The sequence below is a fragment of the Stegostoma tigrinum genome, chromosome 3, assembly GCF_030684315.1.
Source record: "Stegostoma tigrinum isolate sSteTig4 chromosome 3, sSteTig4.hap1, whole genome shotgun sequence".
Classification (NCBI taxonomy): domain Eukaryota; kingdom Metazoa; phylum Chordata; class Chondrichthyes; order Orectolobiformes; family Stegostomatidae; genus Stegostoma; species Stegostoma tigrinum.
The window spans coordinates 68,502,020-68,527,434 of NC_081356.1; the positions used below are offsets into that span (position 1 = coordinate 68,502,020).

Sequence of the window (25,415 nt, forward strand, 5' to 3'; positions counted from 1 at the left end):
ATCATTGCCTTCAGAAAGAAAGGAGAAGAACGTGCCTTCATCTACATCAATGGAGTAGATGTTGAGAGGGCTGAGATAATCAAGTTCCTTAGAGTGACAATAACCGATAACCAGTCCTGGACTTGCCACTTAGACGCAACAGTGAAGAAGACACAACAATGCCTCTGATAACAAAATGTGAAGCTGGATGAACACAGCAGGCCAAGCAGCATCTCAGGAGCACAAAAGCTGATGTTTCAGGCCTAGACGCTTCATCAGAGAGGTCTAGGTGTGAAACGTCAGTTTTTGTGCTCCTGAGATGTTGCTTGGCCTGCCGTGTTCATCCAGCTCTACACTTTGTTATCTCGGATTCTCCAGCATCTGCAGTTCCCATTATCACTGATACAACAATGTCTCTTCTTCCTCAGGCAGCTCAGGAAATTTGACATGCCCATAAGAACCCTCAGCAACATTTACAACTGCACCGTAGAAAGCATGCATTCCGTGTGCATTATGGCCTGGTACGACAACTGCTTAGCCCAGGACCATACGAAGCTACAGAAGGTTATGTGCACAGCCCAGGCCATCACAGAAGGCAACCTTCCACCCATGGACTCCACTTACACAGCCTGTTGCCGTAGAAAGGCTGCCAACATAAAGATGCATCCCATCCCCGTAATGGTCTCCTATAATCTCTTCCACCAGGCAGAAGATACAGAAATCTTCTGTATGTGTGTGTGTGTGTGTGTGTGTGTGTGTGTGTGTGTGTGTGTGAGAGAGAGAAAAGGCTCAAGTACAGCTTTTTCCCTGCAGTTATGAGACTGATGAATGGACTCTCTAACTTCAAATAATGCTGATCTTGTTAATGTGGTCTTGCCTAGTGCATATCCTGCACAGTATAATATGTACACCTTACTCTGTCAAAATTATTTTTCACTTTATGATCTGTATGCTCTTGCTTGCAAATGATCTGCCTGTACTGTTCACAAACAAAGCCTTTTGCTGTACTTAGGTACACATGATAATAAATCAAATCAATCAATCCATTTATGTACAAGTTAGAGGGTGCAACAATGGAACTGTTCCAAATCTGAGAACTCAAAAACAAGGCAGAGACTCAAGTGCTTGAGACAAAATAGAAAATAAACACAATCTCCAGTCATCAGAGGATCAGAATAATAAAGATATACTTGGACTTATGGAAGGGAAGAATATAAGGAATAAATGTACAAAGGTGTACATGAGTATTAACAAATGCTACTTCGTTTAAATCAAATTGTGCAAATGCAGTTATTGAATAAAGATGCAAAATAGTGAAAGATAATTTTTTGAGTTGATATCAGGTCATTCATCTTCACGCTGTTATGAATGTGTAATATCATGATTTATATATTTTAGAATATAAACTCCAACTTTCTTTTTAAGCAAGGAGGGAGCTCTGCATTTCTGAGAGAAAATTTTGATCAAGACTCAGTCATAAATGCAGAGCTGCTCTTCCATTCTGACAGTTCTTTTGTAACGCAGGACTGCATTCTGGAATCCCAAAGCTGAGATAGCCACTGTTGACAGCTGTTGTCAGAAGATAAATGCAAATGTTTGCAGTACGGTCATTGGGGGTAGGATAAATTGTGAATGGGGTGTGTCAAATCCAGGAGAGTGAGGATGGTTCCAGCAGTGGGGATAAGGGTTATCAGTTCTCGAGATGAAGGCATCGGGTCAATGTCTTGGGGTGTAGGCATTTCCAATTGGTGCATGTGAACTAAGTATGTGGTCAATTGAATGCCAACTCAAGAGTTAGACTGTGCATTTAAATTGTTCCTAACTAGCTATTTACGGGCTCCTCTAAATTCTCTGATTTAATTGCAGACTTTTGGAGAGATCCAGGTTTAGAGCGTTGCCCAGTGCAAAATTCAATTTCCTGGGCAATTCCTTCAGAGTCTGGAATGAAAGTCCTGTGTGCAACTCCTACCTATGCTGGAATTATATCCCAAAAATAGAAACTGCTGGAGAAACTCAGCATGTCTGGTAGCTTCTGTATTTACATTTTAAACCAGTAACTTTTCATCCATTCTGATGAAGAGTCTGAAGAAGAGTCACCTGCTTTGAAATAGTACGTACACTCCAAAAGTACTTTCACCATCTGCTTTCTCCTCACAAATGCTGTCGGATTTGCTGAGTTTGTCCAGTAATTTGTGTTTTATTTTTTCTCAGATCTCCAGCATCTGCAGTTTTTTGCTTTTTTTTCTTTGTTTTATAATGCTGGAAAAATGACTGTCTAGTCATCACATTTCAGGCCAATATTTAGTTGATAGATTGAAATTCTTCTGTGCAAGATAAATGAAAATAGCTTTTGAGAATTTGATAAATTAACCTAAAGTAACTGCAATTCAAAGGGTGGCACTTATTTGCTTAATAAGGTCAGAAATGGAAGTGAGAAAATACCAAACAATGAATGATCCCTCTCTGAGATTCTTGATGGAGATATGAAGTCTACATCTGTCCATAAGGGGTTTAAATTATGCTTAGGGATTTTCACAACAAAGAAAAAACTTGAGAATTGGAGATTACTATTTTAAACCTGTTATCTGGTGTGTCACAGGAATGCTATGGGAACAGATTGCAGGACAGTTTTCTTAGGTTAGAGGTTATTTATGAATTATTTTCACAGAAGAATTTATTGAATCTCGAGGACAGCTTTGAGATAAAACCGAGAGACCATCTGCCAGATGCAGCAGATCAGTAATGCAGGAGTAAAGAGTGATCGGGTCTGTTTTGGCATCGCTATGCAAGAAAGCAGTGGAGCCCATGCTAGCTGACACTCTAATGCAACGCTGACAGAGTGCTGTCAGAGATTACATCTTACAGATGAAACGTTAAACCAAGGGACCATCTCCCCACTCTGGTAGATTTAGAAGTTCCCATGGCACTATTTTCACAAAGTGCTAGTGATTTATCTCCAGAGTTTTGTCTCATATTTATCCCTCAAGTGACAGTACACAACCACATTATTTGGCCAATTATCACATTTCTGTTTGTGTAAGCTGCTCGTATGCAAAACAGCTATGTATTTCCTGCTTTGCAATAGTACGTACACTCCAAAAGTACTTCATTGGCTGTAAAGCACTTTGAGACATTCAATTGTCATGAAACACACTCATAAATTCAAGTTTTCTTATTTCTTTTTCAAAGAGTAGTCAATGTATGGAATAAAATTCATATTGGAGGGAAAACATTTGGATATATCAGTAAGCAATGGAATGGTATAATTGTGCAATGTTATTGACAGTTTGTTAACATATCTACAGGCTCACCCCAAACTCCCAAAGTACAGAGAAATCCATAGCCGTTGGCTGTTCTTTCCTTGGCACAGTTTTCCGAGGTATGCTGCCATATGGTAGGCCCATCAACACCTGAAATTGTCACAAAGATGTGTAAGATATTATTATCAGTTTTACATTTGGATTTCTTTTAGAGGTAGATGGATTTTGGGGTTTCAGTTCTGTAAAGGTAATATTTCTTTGAAAGGTCAGAAAGTGCAACAGGGGCTATTTTCCAACAGCAAGATACCTGTGATGTTAATTGATGGAATAGTTATGAGTTTTATGATATATAGAGAAAACATACCAGGGCCACTAGTTTAACTTTGACGCTAGTGCGGAGGAATCAGGAACAAGCAACACCTACATCAATATCAGCTGCTGTCTCACAATGTCAAGGAGTCCATGTAAGTGCACAGTCTTAGTGAGGAGGTGAGGGGCATGGCGGATAGATTTCAGTGGCCAGGGGATGATATTTGGATGTGGCATTGCCTCTGATGATAGGTTCGGGGGCATAAAAGAGGTTCCCCTCATTCTCTGACACCATACTAGCAGTAAGCTTCCTGTTTGATGGTGGCTGCCTGAGACCATTAAATGTCCATTAATGCACCACCTCTCAGCTTCAACAAGGCCAAGGACAGGCTGGTTGCTGAAAGACCAGGCAGGGTGTGTAGACAGCAGAAAGGTCAACAACCGACGTCGAGAGTGTGAATAGCATCAAGATCCTCAGAGTGACGATAGCCAAAGAACTGTCCTGGGCCTCCCACGTAAATGCAACAGTCAAAAAGGCACAGCAATGCCTCTTCTTCCTCAGATAGCACAGGAAATTGGCACGTCCATAACATCCCTCACCAACTCCTACAGATGCACCATTGAAAGCATACTGTTCAGGTGCAACAGCCTGGTATGGCAACTGCTCTACCCAGGACCATAAGAAACTACAGAAGGTGGTGTGCACAGCCCAGACCATCACGGAAGCCAACCTTCCATCCATGGACTCTATTTACATGGCTCACTGCCACGGAAAGGTGGCCAACATCATCAAAGACGCATTGTACCCTGGGTCATGGCCTCCTATAACCCCCCCAATCAGGCAGAAGATAGAGAAGCCTGAACACACGCACAAGCAGGTTCAGGAACAGCTTCCTTATGGCCATTATCAGACTGTTGAATGGACTCTAGCTTCAAATAATGTAACCTGCAATGTAACCCGTATGTCTCTAAGTCTTTTTGACCTGTACATGCTTTTTTTTGCTGTGATGTGCCTTTACCGCTCGCAAACAAAGCTTTTCACTGTACTTCAGCACACATGACAATAAAATCAATTAACCAATCAATTGGATATTATGAGCCTTCAAACTCACCAGTGGTGAAGCTTAAATGAAGCCCAAGGAGATATTAGGGCTCATGGCCAAAAGTTTGTTTGAAAGGGGAAAGGTTTAAGGAGTGGCTTGTAGGAGAAAAGTGTGAAAAGGATGGGAGAGCTTTTGTGAGATGTCTCTAGAGTTTCAGACCTTGAAGGTGAGATCACTGATATCATTAAAATCAGATACGTCTACAAAGCAAAAATTGAAAGTATAGTGATCGTGGAGAGATTTAAAAGTAAGTATGGGCATGTTAAAATCAAGCTGTTGTTTAACTGAAAGTATAGTAGGTTAATAAACACAAGGTTGATGAGTGACAGAATAAGGTATGGGTTAGGACTTGGACAGAAGAGCTTTGAATGATATCAGTGTAACAGAGGATAAAAATAACCTGGGTACTAGCTAGTAGTGTGCTAGAGTAATGAAGTCTGCATTACAAAGGCAAGGATGACAGTTTAGCAACAGTTAAGTGAGACAGGGTAGAATCAGGCATTGTGACAGAAGTGGAGGTAGAGGCTCTTAGCAGTTCATCAAATATGAGGTCAAGGCCTCCATTCATTTTTAAAAACGTAATCTGGTGATTTGATTATGTGAGAGGAGAGGATAATCCAAGGATGTTACCAACATTAATTTCATTTCACAAAAGGTGTGAGTGTTACCTTTTAAATTCCAAATAAACTTAAATAATTAATCCTGAAGCATAATCAAGCACTAAGACTTACCTCTGGAATTACAACCAGGCCAAACGTTAGACTAAAAAGAACCAGATTAATCCCATAGAGCCACCGTAGAAAAATGAAATATGAAGCCACTGAAGAACCAAAGTGACCTTGGATAAAAGAAACATTTCCATAAATCTTATATAGTTGAAAATTACTTCTGAAATTATGTAGACTGAATAGGTGCAATTTTGCTCTCCAATTCAATCTGTTTACTATCAAATTTCTAAGTGAATGAATAACAATAACAGTTTTCAATGTTCAAAAACAGATTGTTCTTATTTAGCATCTTTAGCAAAATAAATAATTTCACAAAAAAAGCAAAGGAGGAGGTGTAATGGGCAGGAGTATCAAATGACTTAGAAAAACAAACAAAAATATAGTTTTACGTTTTGTGGAGTATGCTATAGGTGGAAGGGGTTGGGGAGATATAGTGAGTAGGAGGAGTTTTCAGACAAGGTTCCGTGAACGCAGCTGGAAAGTCAGAAGAAAAGGGGTATATAAAAAAAAGAGCAGATGAAATGAAGCTTATTGTTGTTTAAGAGAATTAGTGCCTGAAAGGGTTTATTGACATCGCAAGATAAGGTCCATCTAAAAGGATATAAAGAACTGTTCTTGGGAGGAGCTAAATGTTTTCCTTCATGTACTCACCAATGTGCATATGGTGCTTCAAATTTGCATTCATGAAGACCACACAGGACTTCCATGCCAATAGCAGTGCATTGTCCATTAGTTCATTTTGCCCTGGACTGCACTACATCAAAACGATATAAACCACCACCATTGTGTGATTCAGTATTCATTGACTCAGTAACTCCTATAGATGAGTCACCATGAATGCAAAAGTAGATGGTGAAATCATGGGATCTCTACTCAGCCCAGCTCTCAAAAATATTTTCGTTGGGTTCCATGAGAAATGTGTCTTCATTGGAATGACAACTAATTGCACATTGCTTGAATATTTCCTACGTATAGAAAGTTTAAAGAAAGCTTGACAGCTAGCTGTCAGTCATCATTAATTGGAGCATTCTTCTTGATCTCTACCAATCAGAATCTATTGACTAACTTATCAGCACTACCCTCTCACATATTAAAATTGTTGTTTTCCATTTACGTTGGTAGTTCTTGCAAACGGTCCTAATGAGTGCAAGGTGGAAACCTTTAAAATAATGTGGCTGTTTATCAGCAGTACCCAATGACATTCTAATACCCTGTAACTAAAGTAGTAATAGTGAACTTAGATTTAAATTGAGCCTGATGTCTCACAAAAGAATATCAGGTATCTCAGATGTTGCGTAATTAACTATTAAGCTACATGAAATCAATCTAGTTACTGTGCATCAAGATTTCACCTAACTTCTAGCAAAGACAGTTTGTGGATATACCAGCCAACACAACATCTTAGCTTAGACTAAGATTACCAAAAAAGATTGGTGGCAGTGAACCTACCCACTGATATCTGCACTGGTAGCTGCATCTTTAAAACATTTATGAGCTGTCTGACAATAAAAATCTGACGGTCATTTAGCCAAAACGTTATTAGAAGAATCCCTTTGAAATATTACCAAAGAGAACTGCTGAAACAATGAGGATAATTAGAATGAATTCTAGCGAACTGTGGTACACATTTTGGGTGAGTCTCTCAAGAAATAAATAAACCTTCAAGTTTGTTGCAGCATAAACTTAGTTCCTCGACAGGAGTAAAAATTGAACTGAGTTTATAGCTTTATGGCTTAACTCAGTGTTAAGGGGATGTTACTTGCTTTGTTTATTTTCATTGTATCATAAATTTGTTATTGATTTTCAAAAAAAAATGAAATCTGTGTGCTTCTGCGAGAATACCAAATGTTTAGATTTCTCTTTAAATGTTCATGGTCTCTATAACAATATTTCCCACTTCACTGTCCAGTTTTTCATTGAGAAGGTCATCAACTTTTGTATTTCAAGACAGCTAAAGACTTCATATTTCCTCTTGTCAAAGGGAAGAAGCCAGAGCAAGCACTTGACTTCATGGTGATTGCAGGTTTCACCTTGGTAGCCGGTGACATTGACTGTAGGCACACGTAATTATCAAAATGGCATTGAACATGGCCTGCAGTGCATATACTTTCATGTGTAGCAGACACCATTCTGCACGTAAGATAACATCAATACCATTGAAATTACAGACATTACGCTACCAAATGTTGCTGCTAATATGTTCATTTTGCAGGTGCAAACTTACTCTCAATTTCTTTTATTTTCATCTCCCAAGGTATGCATGAAGTCTTAAAATTCTCAAAGTCCCTTTTAAATTTGATCCATTTCTGAAATATTAAATAAAAATGCAAATTATTGTTGGCCTTCCACAGTCCATAGAAGTGTAAATATATTCATTTTAAGAACTAAAGCATGCCCTTGCAGATGGAACCCAGACTGAAAAATTAATTACAATTATTTGGCTCAAAACATTGTCTGCATGGTGTTTTCTCATGCCTTCCTCCTATCTTCAAGGAACCTTAGGTTTTGCTTACTCTTTCATGCAATCAGGCATAAACCTTCTGGAAAATAACAGCATATAAAATTAAAAACAAATATTATTCAGATTGTTCTTAAATCTGTCATGGATTAAGAACTGATTAGCCATCCAATGTAATCCATTAACTGTTTTGTGACATTTGTTGTTCGAACAGTAATGGCAGCATGTTAGTAAACTGTTCAGCTGTTCCAATGTGCTGTGCTGCTTTGTGGTAAGATTTGAATTTGTGTCATTACTTGCATTCTGTATTTTGTCTCCATGAAACAAAAGTCTTAGACGCACTCTTAGCCCATTAGCTAAGCAATTTGCAGGTATCTTTCAAAATGAACTCTGAAGTCCACTAGGTCATTTTTTTCTTTTATAGATTTTTCCAAGACAGTTTACGAAAAGCTTACAATAATCTATTTTATCACATTAGCTGCTTCTTACAACAGAGTCTGCCACTTGAGACAGCCACTTCATTTTTTCTAGCTCCTAATTTACACGTACTTTGAAGTGAGCCTGAGTTATGAAAGTTTTGGGGGTTCATTGCTGAGACAGGTTATTCTGGACTCTTCACGAACTGAAATAACATTTATCCAATCAAAGTTGCTACCACCGGGTCAGCCAATTCTGGTTGGCCCCTTCTTGTATTGTTGGGGGGAGTTCAATCCAGGTATGGAGCTATGAGGAACCTCAAAGATGGCGAAAACACTGTCATAGTTATAAGATTCAACAACATCTGTGACAGCTCTTCACATACCATTAGTGCAGGGCACAAGTGAGATATGCTGCTGATTGGTATCAATGAGCACAGAGCACACAATAAAATATAAATATTGCTAAAATAAAAAGGCTGTCAGATACTAACCTTCATCATCATCACTTTGTAGGCATAAAACTTTCTACCTTTTCCCTTCCCAAGAGCACCTTCAAATTTCTCTACAAATTCCTGAGATTCCCTGATAAATGTAAATTAAAACTGAATTAATACGATGACACCTAAATGAAAGATCATTTTGCACGATTCTGTAGGAACAATGAATCAGTTACTTTAACGTAGTGAGTTTCCTTTTCATACGCCAAGCTTTGGTCCTTATGGCCGCTATCAGCATTTTCTTTTCTTCCACCTCTTCTAAAACCTTGGCTAGTTCACCTTCCGACAAGGTGTCTTCACTGTCTGATGAACTTGATGAGGAACTGCAACGAAACAGGAGAAAAGGTGTATCAGCTAGAAGCAAATCAAATTCTGGATGGACCTCAGGGCAATTATCGGAGTAGATTTCATTTTTACTGCCTGGTTAATTTTCACCTGTAGAGACTATGAGAAGGAAACAGGCAAAGAAGGTTGCATTTTTCTTACAGAATTATACTAACATTCATTTCTACAAGCCAGAAACTTATAAGATTTATCTCCACAAAATAAGATTTCATACAGTTGAGTTGGACAACAAATAACTCCAAAAGGCATCTATGGAAGATGGTGTAGTGATTGCAACAAGGTCAGTCAGGTGGACCTCACAGAATATGTGTTCCCTGATTGGGGCTGTTACTCTGGGAGTCTTGGCTAACAGCTATAAACAGGAGTGTCAGATTGTCTGCTCACTCTGAGAGCTGGCTCTGAGGGAGCCAGACCAGTGGCAAGTGCTATGCCTGTGTAAATAAAGGGTAACTTGGTGACAGGATGCCAGTCTCTGTGGCGTTATTTCAGTGACGACGTGAGAAAAAAGTACACTCCTGAAGAAATTGGCTCACAATAGTCATCTTTGAGTTGGGCTAAGCATTTCTGGTATCATACCTTTATTTAAGAAGGTTGACTCATTCAATCCTGCTTTTGAAGACTGAGCCCAGTATGTAGGAAGGATGCGTTATTATTTTTTCTGGGCAAATTACATTAGGACACGTGAAAAGCAATGAGTAATTGTCCTGACAGCTTGTGGATCCTCAGCTTTTTTAGCTATTAGGCACCTTACATTTCCTGAAGCACCAGATACTGAAACCTGTCAAGGGTGGATGGATTTAGTTGAGGAATATTATGATCCCAAGCCTCCTCTAATTCTAAGACACTATCAGTTTTACTCAGCAGTTTATAAACCCATGGGATCCATGTTGGGATTTTTGGTGAGGTTAAGATGACTGGCAAAGGAATGTGACTTTGGTTCAACCCTGACTTAGATGAGAAGAGACCATTTAGTACATGGAATTAATGATGTAACCATGCAAAAGCACCTATTAGCTGAAGCATAACTGGACTTCAAACAGCCACTACAGCTGGCTTTGTCATTAGAAAATGTGTAAAGTGGAGCACATGAGTTACAGCGTGTGCCAGTGTTGGATTGGGTTGAATATAACAGGAACTGATAAGAGGCTTTTTAATGAGCTGCTATGTGAGTGGAATTATACTAAGTCATTCTGGTTTGCTAAGAGTCACGATTGCAGGAAATCAGTCAGTGCAGCCTCTACCAAATAGGGAAATATTTGAGATTGGTGATGGGCACAGATAATTCCAAATAGGGCACACACTTGGCACAGAGACATGTATATATAGTACTCAGAATCCTTGATTTTCTGCAGAATTTCGAAGAATAACTATGTAGGAGGTATCCTACATTAGGAGGTGTGGTTAAAAACATTGAGAAGAGATCCAGCTGGCCAATGTACCTGCCAACTCACCCGGGTAATAATGTTTGGGGTTAGTTGAAGAACTCAGGGTAGTGAAAGACAATGATTGAGATATCTCTTGCAGTGGAAAGCTTGAGTTATCCATTTAAGTACTTAATAAATTAGTTGAGTTTTATGAAGCTCTAAGTGTATTCTCTGCACCTTCAACGATGTATACATTGTTGTCTCAAAAGACAGGCAACACCAACCCAACTAAGTGAAGGCCTTTGCAATAGCCTCACTCAAAATATATCCTGAACAAAGGGTCTCTAGGTCAGCTCACAGCAAAACCCCAAACAAAGCCAAGCCTTGGCCAAACGGGTAACATCTTCTTCAGGCTACAAGCTAGTGGGCCACTGTAATTCCTGCTGGTATGCAAACTTAAGACAGCAAAAGAGCTTTACAACACCTGAATAGAGCAAGAAAACTCATAGGCTCAGGGGAATGTACACCCTGGAAATCCCGCCTACATCTGGCTTGGAACAGTTAAACTGTTTAGCAACATCCAAATCAAAATAAACATCTGGTTAAATGGTCACCCAGTTCTAATTGAGGTTGACACCGACGCAGCTGTACCAGTCATTGCAGAACCAGCCTTTAACAAAATTCACTCTTAACTCCAACCCATTTGCGTAAGACCTCAGGCTGGGCTAAAAACTAATACCGGAGAATCTTTTGAGATTACGTGTACAACTTCGGTTCCAGTCTCTTATAAAAAGTAACTGGTTCACATAGATAACAAGGTGTAGAGCGGGATGAACACAGCAGGCCAAGCAGCATCAAAGGAGCAGGAAAGTTGACATTTCGGGCCTAGGCCCTTCTTCAGAAAGGGGGGGGGGGAAGGGAGGGGACAGGTCAAGAGGGCAGGATGAGGCTAATAGGTAGGAGATGGGGTTGGGGCCTGAGGTGGGAGGAAGGACAGGTTAGGGAGGCGGGGACATGCTGGGCTGGTTTTGGGATGCGGTAGTGGGCGGGGAGATTTTGAAGCTTGTGAAGTCCACATTGATACCGTTGGGCTGCAGGGTTCCCAAGCAGAATATAAGTAGCTCTTCCTGAAACCTTCAGGTGGCTTCGTTGTGGCACTGCAGGAAGCCCAGGATGGACATGTCGTCTAAGAAGTGGGAGGGGGAGTTGAAATGGTTTGCGACTGGGAGGTGCAATTGTTTGTTGCAAACTGAGTGCAGGTGTTCCACAAAGCGGTCCCCAAGCTTCCGCTTGGTTTCCCTGATGCAGAGGAGGCCACATCTGGAATAGTGGATACAGTATACCACATTAGCAGGTGTGCAGGTGAACATCTGCTTGTTGTGGAACATATTCTTGGAGCCTGGAATGGAGTGACGGGGGAGGTGTACAGGCAGGTGTCGCTCTTCCTGCGGTTTCAGGGATAAGTGCCAGGAGTGGTGGGGCTAGTGGGGACGTGGAGCGGACAAGGGAGTCACAGAGATTGTGGTCCTTCCGGAAAGCAGATAAGGGTGGGGAGGGAAACATGTTTTTGTTGACAGGTTCGGATTACAGATGGCGGAAGTGTCGGAGGATGATGCATTAGATCCGAAGGTTGGTGGGGTGGTACATGAGGACGACGGGGATTCTGTTTTGGTTGTTAAAGCATGAAGGACGTGTGAGGAATGAGTTGTGGGAAATGCGGGAGACATGGTCAAGGGCGTTCTCGACCACTGTGGATGGGAAGTTGCAGTCCTTGAAAAATGAGGACATCTGAGATGTTCAGGGGTAGACTGCCTCATCCAGGGGGCAGATGCAGTGGAGGCAAAGGAATTGGGAATAGGGGATGACATTTTTGCAGGAAGGTGGGTGGGAGAAGGTGCATTCTAGGTAGCTGAGGGAGTCGGTAGGCTTGAAATGGATATCGGTTTCCAGGTGGTTGCCAGAGATGGAAACAGAGAGATCCAGGAAGGAGAGAGAGGTATCAGAGATGGTCCAGGTGAACTTAAGGTTGGGGTGGAAGGTGCTGGTTAAGTGGATGAACTGTTTGAGCTCCTTGAGGGAGCACAAGGCAGCGCTGATACAGTCATCAATGTAACAACACTGATTGTAGTAAAAGGCTTGGGTCCAAGCTTGATGGGGCAAAATTGGTTGAGCTTGATTTGCTCAACATTTTCAATTCCATAATGGCTGCCTGATGAAGTCTGAAATAAATACCTGGAAGTCTTTCAGGTAAGTCTAGGGATTATCAAAGGAGCAACGGCCACCTTGCATGTTGACCAGGAAGCAACTCTACAATTCTGCAAGGCCCCCTCAGTGCCATTTGCCTTATGTGCAAAAGTAGAGGCAGAAATGAGAAGGCTAGAAAGTGAAGGAATCATCAAACCAGTGCAGTTTGCGAATGGGCAGCACCGGACATACTGATTGTGAAGCCTAACACATCGGTTTGCCTTTGTGGGGATTTTAAACAAACGGTAAACCACTTCTCGCAACTGTTTATGTACCCAATCTCTCGCACAGAGGACTTGTACACAAAGCTGGCAGGGGAGCTGTCGTTCATAAAGTTAGACATGAGCCACAACCTGCAATTGTGATTAGATGAAGGTCTGAGAAGTATGCAACACCTAATACCCTAAAGAGTTTGTACCAATGTACAAGACTGTCATTTGGGGTATCAGCCTCTTCCAAGTCTTCAGAGTCAACAAGGCGAGGCTATGCCTGTTGGAAAATAAAGTGAGGGTAATCAAAGGTGCCTCATTCCCACATCTGCAGCAGAACTTAAATCTTTCCCTAGATTGGTGAATTATTACAGAAAGTTCATACGTAACCTGGCCTCCATCCTGGCACCCGGACATCGTCTATTGAAAAAGGATCAGCCTTGGAAATGGTCACATAGCCTAGATGTAGACCTTTAAGGAAATGAGGAAGCAGCTGTCATCATTTAAGGTATTGTGACACTATGATCCCAAGTGATCTGGTCCTGACATGCAGTGCCTCCCCGTACATCCCTCGAGGATAATGTTGGCTCATAGATGGCCCCATGGACGGTTAGGGCCACTCAAAGAGGGCAAGGCCATGCTGCCCATAGTTTTAGGTCAAATTCAACGGTGAGTTCTAATCATAAGTGCAAATAATTATTAGTTGGAACACTCTCCGGGAGGCCAAGTGGCAAATATGGATGCCTTGAGATGTCTCCCACTGACAGATGCTGCCAGCGGAAGGGTCCATTCTGGTTTTTAACTTTCTGCACAATCTTCCAGTCTCTATAGACAATATCAGACCGTGGGCGCAAAAAGATCTGGTCCTGACAAAACTAAAGCAGCTTGTGCTGATGGGGGAAACAAAAGGTCCATCGCAAGCAGAATTGAAACATTTCTGGAGCCAGTGAGACCAGATCACCAGCCAGGATGCAAGAGTGGTTGTTCCAAGTAAAGGTTGCCATCAGATATTTGCTGAAATCCAGCAAAGTCATCTAGGGGTTTCCAAAATGAAAATGTTGGCGAGAAGTTATGTCTGGCAGCTGGGATTGGTTACAGACATAATCTGTGTCGATGAGGCAATGCCCAGCGTGCCAACAAGGACAAAAATTATGGTCAGAAGCTCCCCAACGTTCATGGGAAGTGTCGTGTAAACCCTAGACTTGGTTACACGTCAACTATGCAGGTCCTTTCTTGGGTTCAAAGTTCTTAGTCTTTGTGATGCCCGATTAAGGGGATTGGACGTGCATTTGTTAAGCAAAGAGGTGACAACAGAAGAGTTGCAGTATCTTTTGCAAAACACAGACTCCCAGGAGTGTAGGTCACAGAAAAGGGGGAATTCAAATATTTCCTGGAGTTGAATGGCATTTGGCATATAAGGACAGCTCCATGCCATCAATCATCTCATAGTCTGGCAGAAAGAGCAGTCCAAACATTGAAGGCAGGATTAAAGTAACAGCCTAAAACTTCACTTGATACTAGACTGTCCCGGTTCCTATTTGATTATTGTACCACGCCTCATGCGACTACATGAATAACTCCAGCAGAGTTGCTAACGGGGAAAGACTCCACACCAGGTTAAGCCTGATCTTCCCGGACCTGGGGGAGTGCGAAACGGCATCGGGAATGTCAAAGTAGGCACAAGACTCCACTAAGCAAGTGAAACAGTTTCCTTCAGTTGTCAAAAGTTTGGTGTTGAAGCCATGAAGATGGCCCTGCATGGATAAGAGGCATGGTCAGTGCGAGGTCCGGTGATGTACAAAGTTCAGGTAGGTGAGGTGGACCTGAACAAACACACAGGCCACATGAAAGCTACAAACTCACAAACGGGTCACGAACAAAACATACTCAGCCCCTCAGAACAGCCTTAATGGCTGTTGGAACCCTTGAAAACCCATGAGCGTTTTTTTTTTCTTGTGTTGGAAATATTGAATAAAATTATTTGCACAATGGTGTCTTCACTGAATCCCTGCACTTTCACACACACACACACACACACACACACACACGTGCTGTGGGGAAACATAAGCAAAAAAAAACAAGTGTCAGAAGTTCTGTTCACTCTGAGAACTGGCTCTGAGGAAGCCAGATCAGTGTCAAGTACTACACACATGTAAATAAAGGGTGACTTGGTGATGGGATATTGGCCCCCATAGACTTACTTATAACTGAGGGTGATATTTACACTGCTGTGAACTGCCAATAGCAGCTCCAAAACATAAAAAAGGCACAGGTAATTCCTGGATGTGATTTTTCTTCTTTACTGCTGTCATAAGCTAACTGAATCTTGCTAAATGCTGGAAACGACCATTTACCCCACTGGTTGCAGGCATGCTATTAACACACTTATATGAAAGAGTGCAGCATTGCTTTTTTGATTTCACCAAGTCTCATCCTGGCCAAGGTTAATGCATTAACGAATAAAAATGAATGTTATTTTTTAAAACTGCTGCGTATGTCAGCCTTGGCTCAGTGATAGCATTCTCACTTTTGTTAGAAGGTTGTGGGTTTGAGTTCCATTCTGCAAACCCGAACACAAAATGCTAGTTTACAGATCAGGGGATGGGCTGTCCTGCAAGCTGGATAATCTGGTCACAAGACATTAAACTGAAACCCCTTTTGCTTCCTTGGATGGCTGAAAAAGTGCCCGTGAAAGTATTTGAAAAGAAGTTGCGTTTTCTCAATATCATGCTCAATATTATTCCTCAACCAACATCATTAAAAAATGACTGTGTATTTCAAAGGGGATTTACAGTGGATTCCAGTGTATAAAATGACATCTATCCTTGTCTGTGCAAAAGTGACCACATTTCATGACTACTTCAGTGGACGTAAGGTGCTTCAGGGGTGCCCTAAGGTTATGAAAGGTGTTGTATCCCAGCATTCCATTTGGAACGGCAAGCCAAGGAGAAGGTGTATCTCCTGCTTATGCTTGTGAGCAGGTCGTCAGTACTGTTGATGACATCTTCTGTGTCTGCACCACATTGGAACTGGACGTTAGAAGCAGAAGCAAATTTACCTTTTTTTGCCCCACTCTCTATTCCACTTATCATCCTGTTTACTATCCTACTCTCCACTCCTTTGCTATTCTATGTGTCATTCTCCTCACTGCCTCACTCACCACTCTGTTCTCTGCTTCCCTTGGCAATTTGGTTGCGGGCCTCGATGTGAATGTGATACATTCCAACTCCTGTACCTAAATGTTGTAACTCCTACACTCATTTAACACTGCCTGTATATCTACTGATTTTAAAAGAGTAATGAAAATAGATCAGTTGTCACAATGTCTTTAGCAGTGCACTTTTAGAGACTGAACCATTCTGGTGTTCTACACATTGTTATATGCCACCGTTTCTGCAGGAATCACAAACGCTGTAAACTACCTGTACTGTGCATGCCTGACTCCCTGTGGTTAGGTTGGCAGCAAAAACGGCCATCAGGGAATGCAAAGGTCTCAATTCCAGTCCTTGGGGTACTCCACTACCAACTCTTCTCTCGTCTGAAAAATCTCCATTAGCCTTTACTCTGTTTCCTATTTGCTTAGCCAAATTTGTATCCATATTGCAATTATCCCTTTTATTCTGCTGTTCTAACCTTCCTCATATATCTGTTGTATGGCACTGCATTACACACCTTCTGGAAATCCACATATGCCACATTAACAGCACGACTATCATCAACTTTCTCTGTCATCTCTTCAGAAATCTATAGAAAATTAGTTAAACATGATTTGTTGGCTCTCCTTAATTAACTCACATCTGTCCATTTCACTGTAATTACATTCTAAATTTTCATTTCAAAGAATTTCCCTACTATTGGCGTTAAACAGATTTGTCTGAAATTGGTTATACCCTGGGAAAAATCGCCTTCCTGTGGAGTGAGCTTTGAGGGAACATAACATTGAAGAACACACTTGCTGGATGATAACTACCTTCATTATGTGAGGAACTGAATGTGAAAAAAAGGATCTTTTGCTTCAGTTACATAGAGTTTTGGAGATGTCACATCTTGAATAGAATTTGCAGTTTTGGTCTCCTTATTTAAAGAAGGACACAAATTATGTGAGGTGGTACAAAGAAGCTTTACTGGATTGGTGCCTAGAATATACAGGTTGCCTTGCAAGGAAATATTGGATAGATTGGGCTGGTTTCCTCTAGGGTTTTGAAGAATAGGGGTATTGTGAAATTTACAAGGCCCTGAATGGCCTTGACAGGTGAATATGGAAAAGCTGCTAATTCTTGTGAGTCCAGCACTGGGGGTCCTTTTAGGATTTTATTTTCCTCTCACAGAATTCTGTCACTTTAGACCCCTCTGTTTCAGAAGACAGTGGGATCATGGGATATTTCTAAGGCAAACAATTCTTGTTAAGCAAGGGAAACAAAGCTTATTCTGATAGATTGGAATGTGGAATTCAGAATACTGCATTTCCTTGCTGACATGAGCACACAGAGATTTGTGTTATGCTCATATTTAGTTTTTCTGATTACGTGATACAGGCAACTTCTCAATGGTGCGATTTATTTGTCATTAGAACATATCTAGGTAGATGGATAACCCAAATGGTACTCTGAGGAAACAGCATCTCCTGAATGAGGTCCTAAAAGCTGTTAATTCCAGTGAACCTGGAGAAAGCTAGATAGATCAATATCCATTCCTGACATTGAGCTTTGTGAAATGCTTGTTACCTGAGAATTTGGGATTAAGTTTTTTTTTTCTAAAATTTGTGGAATGTGGGTGTCGCTGGGTGGCCAGCATTTATTGCACATCCCTTGTTGCCCTTGAGAAGGTGGTGGTGAGCTGCCGTCTCGAACCGCTGCAGTCCATTTGCTGTAGATACATGAACAATGCTGTGAGGGAAGGAATTCCAGGATTTTGACCCTGCGACAGTGAAAAAACAGTGATATATTTCAGGATAGCGAGTGGCTTGGACAGGAACTTGGAGGTGGTGGTGTTCACATATGTCTGCTGCCCTTGTCCTGCTAGATGGAAGTGGTCTTGGGTTTGGAAGATGCTCCCTGAGGATCTTTGCTGAATTTCTGCGGTGCATCTAATAGATAGCACACACCTCTGCTACTGACCATCAGTGGTGGAGGGAGTGGATGCTTGTGGATGTAGTGCCAATCAAGCGGGCTGCTTATCCTGGATGATGTCAAGCTTCTTTAGTGTTGTTGAGGCTGCAGTCATCCAGGCAAGTGGGGAGCATTCCATCACACTCCTGCCTAATGCCTTGTTGATGTTGGACAGTCTTTCAGGAGTCAGCAGGTGAGTTATTTGCTGCAGCATTCCTAGTTTCTGGCCTACTCTTGTAGTCACTGTGTCTATAGAACATAGAATAGTACAGCACAGTACAGGCCCTTCGGCCCACAATGTTATGCCAAACTTTTACCGAAAGCTAAGGTCTATGTAACCTCCATTGCTACCTTACACTATCATCCATATGACTATCTGATAGCCACTTAAGTGCCCCTAATGAGGCCGACTCCCCTACCCTCTCCGGCAATGCATTCCATGCCCCTACCACTCTCTAAGTAAAGAACCTACCTCTGATGTCTCCCCAGTATCTACCTCCTTTCACTTTAAAACTATGTCCCCTTGTAAAAGCTACCTCCACCCTAGGAAAAAGTACTGGCTGTCTACTCTATCTATACGTCTGAACATTTTGTACACCTCTATCAAGTCACCTCTCATCTTTCATCATTCTAAAGAGAAAAGCTTTATGTGGTGAGTCCAGCTGAGTTTCTGATCAATGATTACCCCAGGATATTGATAGTTGGGGATTCAGTGATAGTAACACCATTGAATGTCAAGACACAGCGGTTAGATTGTCTCAAATTGGTGATGGTCATAGCTTGGCATCTGTGTGGTGTGAATGTGACTTGCCACTTATCAGCCCAAGCCTGGATATTGTCCGAATTTTGTTGCATTTGAACAGGGACTGCTTCAGTATCTGAGGAGTCATGAATGATGCTGAACATTGTGCAATCATTGGCAAACGTCCCCACTTCTGACCTTAAGCTGGGAGGAAGGTCATTAATGAAGCACCTGAAGATGTTTGGACTTAGGGCACTATCCTGAGGAACTCCTGCAAAGATGTCCTAGAGTTAAGGTGATTGACTTCCACCAACCATGACCATCCTCTTACGTGTCAGATATGACTCCAACCACCGGAGAGTTTTCCCCCTGATGCCTATTGATTTCAGTTTTGCTAGGGCTCCATGTTGCCACATTCTGTCGAATGCAGCCTTGATATCAAGGGCTGTCACTGTCACCTCATGGTATGATTCCTGTACGGGAATTTCTTCAATATAATATTCAGCCATATTAGATCTAAATAAATTATTATGGTTTGTTGCCTGGTATGGAGGGCACTAGCTATGAAGAGAGGTTGAGTAGATTCGAATTATTTACATCAGAAAGACAGAGGTTGAGGGGGGACTTGATTGAAGTCTACAAAGTCATGAGAGGTACAGACAGGGTGGATAGCACGAAGGTTTTTTCCCAGAGTGGGGGATTCAATTACTAAGTGTCACGATTTCAAAGTGAGAGGGGAAAAGTTTAAGGGAGATATGCATGGAAAGTTCTTTACGCAGAGGGTAGTGGGTGCCTGGAATGCCAGCGGAGGTGGTAGAGGTGGGCACAATTGTGCTATTTAACATGTATCTAGACAGATACATGAATGGGCAGGGAGCAGAGGGATACAAATCATTGGAAAATAGGCGACAGGCTTAGAAAGAGGATTTGGATCAGCATAGGCTTGGGTGGCCGAAGGGCCTGTTCCTGTGCTGTAATTTTCTTTGTTCTTTGTTCTTTGTTTCATCTAATGTTATTACTGGACAGCTCAGATGCAGATGAATTCTGGCGTGATAGATTATATTTTCCTTAACTTATTTAGGTAGTCTTCCAGTGAAATGCAATGCTATAGATGTGATTTTAATAGTAAAACAGGCCTGTTATATCAAAGAAACCAAGATAAAATATACAAACCAACCTGTTCACACATAACATCATTTGGAAGGTTTTGAAATGCATAGTATAAATACAGTCCATCTATCATATATTTTTACTCAAATATCTGAGAAAGTGCACTTCTCTTTCACATCTATAGATTTGACTTAACTGTTACTTTCAATTCCCAGCCTTGAGCCTTTGGTAACATCTATATTGAATAAACACACACTTGGGTTTAAACTTTCTGAATCTTGACTAAACCCCTCAGGGTTCCAGTCAAACTCTTCCAATCCAGGATTTTCAGACTAACATCCTTACACAACAGAAACCTATTTCCAAACAGTTCGAAACTACTCCTTCCCACTTGTAAATCTATACTAATGCAAATAAATCCCCATTGTCTCAGAAACTCTTTCACTTATTCTAGCTCTAAAAAAGGCATGGCTCTAGAAATACTGACAAGTTAATTATTAAATCTCACACGTCACTAGTTCATTCCAAACTCTATCCTTAAATAATTTATAATACATAATACCAGTGCAGGGGATGCCAGATCCATTGTAAGCAATTAGTTTTATCATATGTGGACCATGCCACATTGTATCAGTTTCCTGAATAAATCTTGTGAGATCCATGAAGGCATGGAGGTTTGCAGCTGTGCCAATTTTGGCATATAGTGCATGCTGTCCATTCCTTTTTCACATTATCACTTGAATAGGGGCACAGGTTAGCTTTACTGATGGCATGTATGTGGTGTGTCAAGTTAGCACGTGTACTGCCTGACTGGAATCATTAGTCTGCAAGAATTACAGAAATGTCCTTGTTCCTTGGCTGACTCTTCACATGCTGTCATGCGACATTGTATTGCATTTTGAGCTTCTCTGGGCAACTGGAATTCTTTCACACTTTAGCCTAATGTTCTCTGGTAGAGCATAGCTTGTATATGTCATGATATGCTGGGCAATGTTTGGGGTCAGAGGGTGAGACATTCCACATCCCAAACAAGATTTGGATGTTTAAACCTGGTGATTGTGTTAATAATTGTTGCAGAATGAAGAACCTGTAAATGCTGCTGACCTGCCATAATTACCTCAAACTTAATTCCTCCCTCAAACATTATGTCGATAGCATATTCTTTGGGTTTATATCGATCCGGATTTTGGAGGCGTTTAATGTGCATAGAGGCAATAATGTTTATAAGCCTTTCTATTGTTCTACAAGCCTTTCAGCTGGGTCAGTTTCGATGGAATCATATTCTGTACCTTTGTGCCAACATCTGCCTATAAATTGGCCAATAGTTTCAACTGATTTTTTAATGGTATTACATGAATTCAAACATATAAATCTTGAAATTGACACAAATCTTAAGCTGTCTTGAGGCTTACTAACAAAACTAACTATTTACACTGTTATAAGTTCTCAGACTTAAACAAAGTCTGGGTTCTATGCCTACTAATGTTACAGCTGCATTACATCACTGTAACATTGCACATGGCTGTCTGACTTAATGGCTTCGTGCAACACTGAAGGTGAGGCAAAGAGCTTTATACTAGAAATCACATGTTGTGATGCTGTCTGGCTTAAAGATGCACTGCTTTTCTGAGATTAATGTAATAATACAACACATATATTCTTCTTTATGCTAATTTCTATCTCCGCTTTTATTCAGAGAGCTCTGGATTTGTTTGCCCTACTTTTTGGTGGAATATGCCCTGGCTGTGCTTGAATCATCCCATCATTAAAGGTAGAATATTGTTAAAGTTATACCCACCATCTTCAATCATCCAACCCAGCTCCATTCTTGCCCTATGAGTGTCAGGTTTCCCCCTGCTAATTATTCTTAATCTGAATTGCTTATTTTACTTTTTCATCATCATTTTAAACCTTATGACACAGGGATCACTGTTTCTGAAATGGTGCCCCACTGACTAGTGATCTAATTAGCTCAATTTATTTCCAAGAGCCACGTCGAGCAATGGCTCACCTAACCCATGCTGTCACCAAAACAGTATTTTTCTCCTCCTTTTGCTATCTTTCCTGAACACCTTACTTTCAAGAATATTTAAAACCCATTCCTGCTCTTTCTTTAACCACATCTCCATTACCAACACAGCATGATAATTCCACATCTACTCTGCACTGTACATCACCAATCCTACGTACTAATCCACTCATTCTGTAATTACTGTCTGGAATTCTCTTCTGATTCCCACATATGCTTGCAAACATTTTTCCATTCCTTTGAAGTACTGAGTACTTCATTCTTAAGCTATTTAAGTAAGATTTTTCGACTCATACCACATCAAATAGTTCCACTCTGGGGGGATAACTTGATTCAAAAATGCTTTGGAATATTGCCCAATTCACCCAAACAATGCATGCTACAAACATGAAAGTTTAGATTCACTGATTGAACATATGCACCATATGCTGGACATCTGTCATAAAAATAGAAAATAATGAAAACTTGCAGTGCTTCAGATGCATTTGTAAAGAGAAAATAGGCTTGTGGTCCTGAATCAGATAACAAAGTATTAATGTAAAATTACACCCAAAACTTTCAGACAGGCCTTAATTGTATTTGAAATGTTCTCTGGTTTTATTTAATATGCCTTAAACTTTTATTCCTTTCTTTCAGTATTGTGCTAAGTAAAAACAGTTTCAGACCCCAAAGGGGCATGTGGATGTATAGAAGTCAGTCCGAATCATAGAATCTCTACAGTGTGGAAGCAGGCCATTCAGTCCATTGAGTCTACACTGACCCTCTGAAGTACAGACAAGAAAACCACACATAGCCCTATGGCTTAGCAAATACATTATACGCAGCTAGCATTTATCTCTTTGTTTTATATTCAAGTGATTCTTTATATGCTAATGTAATAACTGTTATAATTCATGTGTAAAGTTCATGCATAGTAAAAAGAAACCAAATACCTGGAGGATTTTCCTTTCTTCTTCTTGTCTTTCCCATTGTCTTTTTCACCCTTTCTATTGCCTCTACTGTTTGCTTGTTTCACCTTTTTATTATCTTCATCTTTCTGCCTTTTGTTAGCATTGTTTCTGTTATTTCTATTATTGTTATGCACTGGGTTCTTTCTTGTTTTCTTATTTTCTCCTTCTAATTCACTGTTATCATCACTTTCCTCTCCTTTACCATTGTCCTTGTTTCTTGCTTTTGTCCTTGAATTTTTAGCTGTATCTGTGCTTTTTTCTTCGTCACTTTCATCATCTTTATCATTCTTGTTCTTTCTTATCCCATTCTGGACTGGAAGTCTCCTCCTGTTGTTTCTCGCTTTCAGTTTAGTATCTTCATCTGAATTATCCTCATCCTCATCAGATGGTTTAGATGATTTTCTATTATTTTGTTTCTTTCTGATCTTCGCTGGTTGCTTTATATCTTCTTCCTCTGCGTTGATAGAAAAATTACGGAGAAATGAAAGAAACATTTCAATTTCAGTCCACTCCAATGACTGAAATGGCAGAACAGCAAGAAAAGTTTAAGTCTGATTTACCCCCGCCACCAACTCCCACCCCATCCTCCCCTGTGCTTTGATAACCAATTTCAAACAAGGCAGCGGGATAGACAGAGTCTCAGAGTCATACAGCATGAAACTGTGGAACTTTGGTCCAATTAGACTACACTGACTATGGCCCCAAAATAAACTCGTCCCACTGCCTGCATTTGGCCAATATTTCTCCAAATCTTTCTTATTCATGTATTAATCCAAATGCCTTTCAATTGTTGTCATTATATCTGCATCTAACACTTCCTCTGGGAGTTCACTCCACACACTATTCACTCACCGTGTAAAAAAGTTGCCCCTTACGTCCTTTTTAAATCTTTCTCCTATCATCTTAAAAATATAGCACCCAAGTGTTGAAGTCCCTCACCTTAGATGATATAATTAAACTCAATTCCCCAGAATTCTGAGCGAAAAAACAACTGGTATTTCCTCCTCTGTTTGCAATCCATATTTATCTGCTCGAAGTTATGACCGTGTAGACGTGAGGATGACAACAGGCTTTTCTGAAGAAGGGTCCAGACCCAAAACGTCAGCTTTCCTGCTCCTCTGATGCTGTTTGGCCTGCTGGGTTCATCTAGCTCTACACCTTGGTATCTCAGGTTTTTCTCTCTTATCCGGAGTTAGGTGTCAAGGCCTACCAAAAGTGTAAAGTTCCTTGGCAAGCTGCCCAAACAGAACCCGACTTCAACATGAGGTGACATTTTCAGAAATGGAGGCGATTATAAAAGGGGAGCATAATTGGCTGATAAAGATCAAACTACAGGAGTGACTTAAAAAGGGAATACGATTACAGCTAAAGACATTTGGACAGGTACATGAATAGGAAAGGTTTAGAGGGATATGGGCCAAATGCAGGCAAATGGGATTAGTTCAGTTTAGGAAACCTGGTCAGCTCAGCCAAGTTGGGCCTAAGGGCCTATATCCATGCCATATGACTCTATGACTGTAATTGCAGATTCTGGAGATATGAAATAAGCAAAAACAGAAATTGCTGGAGAAACTCTGCAGGTTTGGCAGCATCTATGAAGACTAAACAGCATTCATGTGTCAAGTGTAGTGACTTCTTCAGAGATAGGTGGCCTTTATGCTGATGACAGGAGGTGGGTAGAAAGGAGTGAGCAGATAGGTGGAGAGAGACCCCAGAGATAGAGAGAAAAGAAGCAACTCCAGACAATGCATTCCAACCAAACCAGTCATTGTGTGAAGAAAAATTTTCTCACATCAAACTTGCTACAATTGCAAATCACTTAAAACCCATGCCCTCTCATTCTTAATCCGTGGGAGTTGGAGCAGTTTCTCCTTATCTGCTCTGTTCAGATTTCCCATCCATCTCTGCTAGTATTTATTTCAACATGGTAACAGTTCTCCAATAGTCCCTGTCGGTTCCCACACCTCTGCTGAGTTACTTTAAAGTCCTCTCAACAACCACAAGGAACTCAGTCCCAACTCTGTTTAGGTGAAACATGTTAGAGTTGTACAGGTCCCAGGATCTGACCCAGTGACCCAGGAATCTAAAACCCTCCCGACTGCAACATCTTTCCAGCCACACATTCATGTGCCTTATCCTCCCATTTCTGTACTTACTTGTAGGTGGCACCGGGAATAATCTTTGGGGTCCTGTTTTCTAACTTTCTACCCAACTCCTTTAATTCTGATTGCAGGACAATATCCCCATCCTACCTCAGTCACTGATACTAATGCGGACCACAACCTCTGGCTGTTCACCCTCCCCAAGATGAATGTCCTGCTGTCCTTTTGTGTCATCTTTGACTCTGGAATCAGAGAAGAAACATACCAACCTAGAATCATGTTTGATGACTGCGGATTGAGACCACAACCTTTTAAGTGCGAAGGTAAAAAGCACAAACACTGAGCCAAGGCTGATATCTTATGACATTAGACCAGCAGAATTCACTGTCTCAATGCTTGAAATTGACTTAGAATGTGCATGTTAAATATAATAATTTACAGTGTTAGCATTTATAGGGC

The 25,415-nt window shown here is 41.0% G+C and overlaps 1 protein-coding gene across 3 annotated transcripts in view; it reads right to left on the reverse strand.

The window, feature by feature from the left end:
- Positions 1 to 25,415, reverse strand: part of LOC125451034 (transmembrane channel-like protein 2-A) — an 89,273-nt gene that overhangs the window by 58,340 nt on the left and 5,518 nt on the right. For all 3 annotated transcript variants that reach the window (XM_048527705.1, XM_048527704.1, XM_048527703.1), the window contains exons 3-8: positions 22,837 to 23,308; positions 8,930 to 9,076; positions 8,748 to 8,838; positions 7,604 to 7,685; positions 5,383 to 5,489; positions 3,291 to 3,389 (exon numbers count right to left, since the gene is read on the reverse strand). In XM_048527705.1, coding sequence (XP_048383662.1) covers positions 3,291 to 3,389; positions 5,383 to 5,489; positions 7,604 to 7,685; positions 8,748 to 8,838; positions 8,930 to 9,076; positions 22,837 to 23,308 — 998 coding nt within the window. The remainder of the gene's footprint in view (positions 1 to 3,290; positions 3,390 to 5,382; positions 5,490 to 7,603; positions 7,686 to 8,747; positions 8,839 to 8,929; positions 9,077 to 22,836; positions 23,309 to 25,415) is intronic.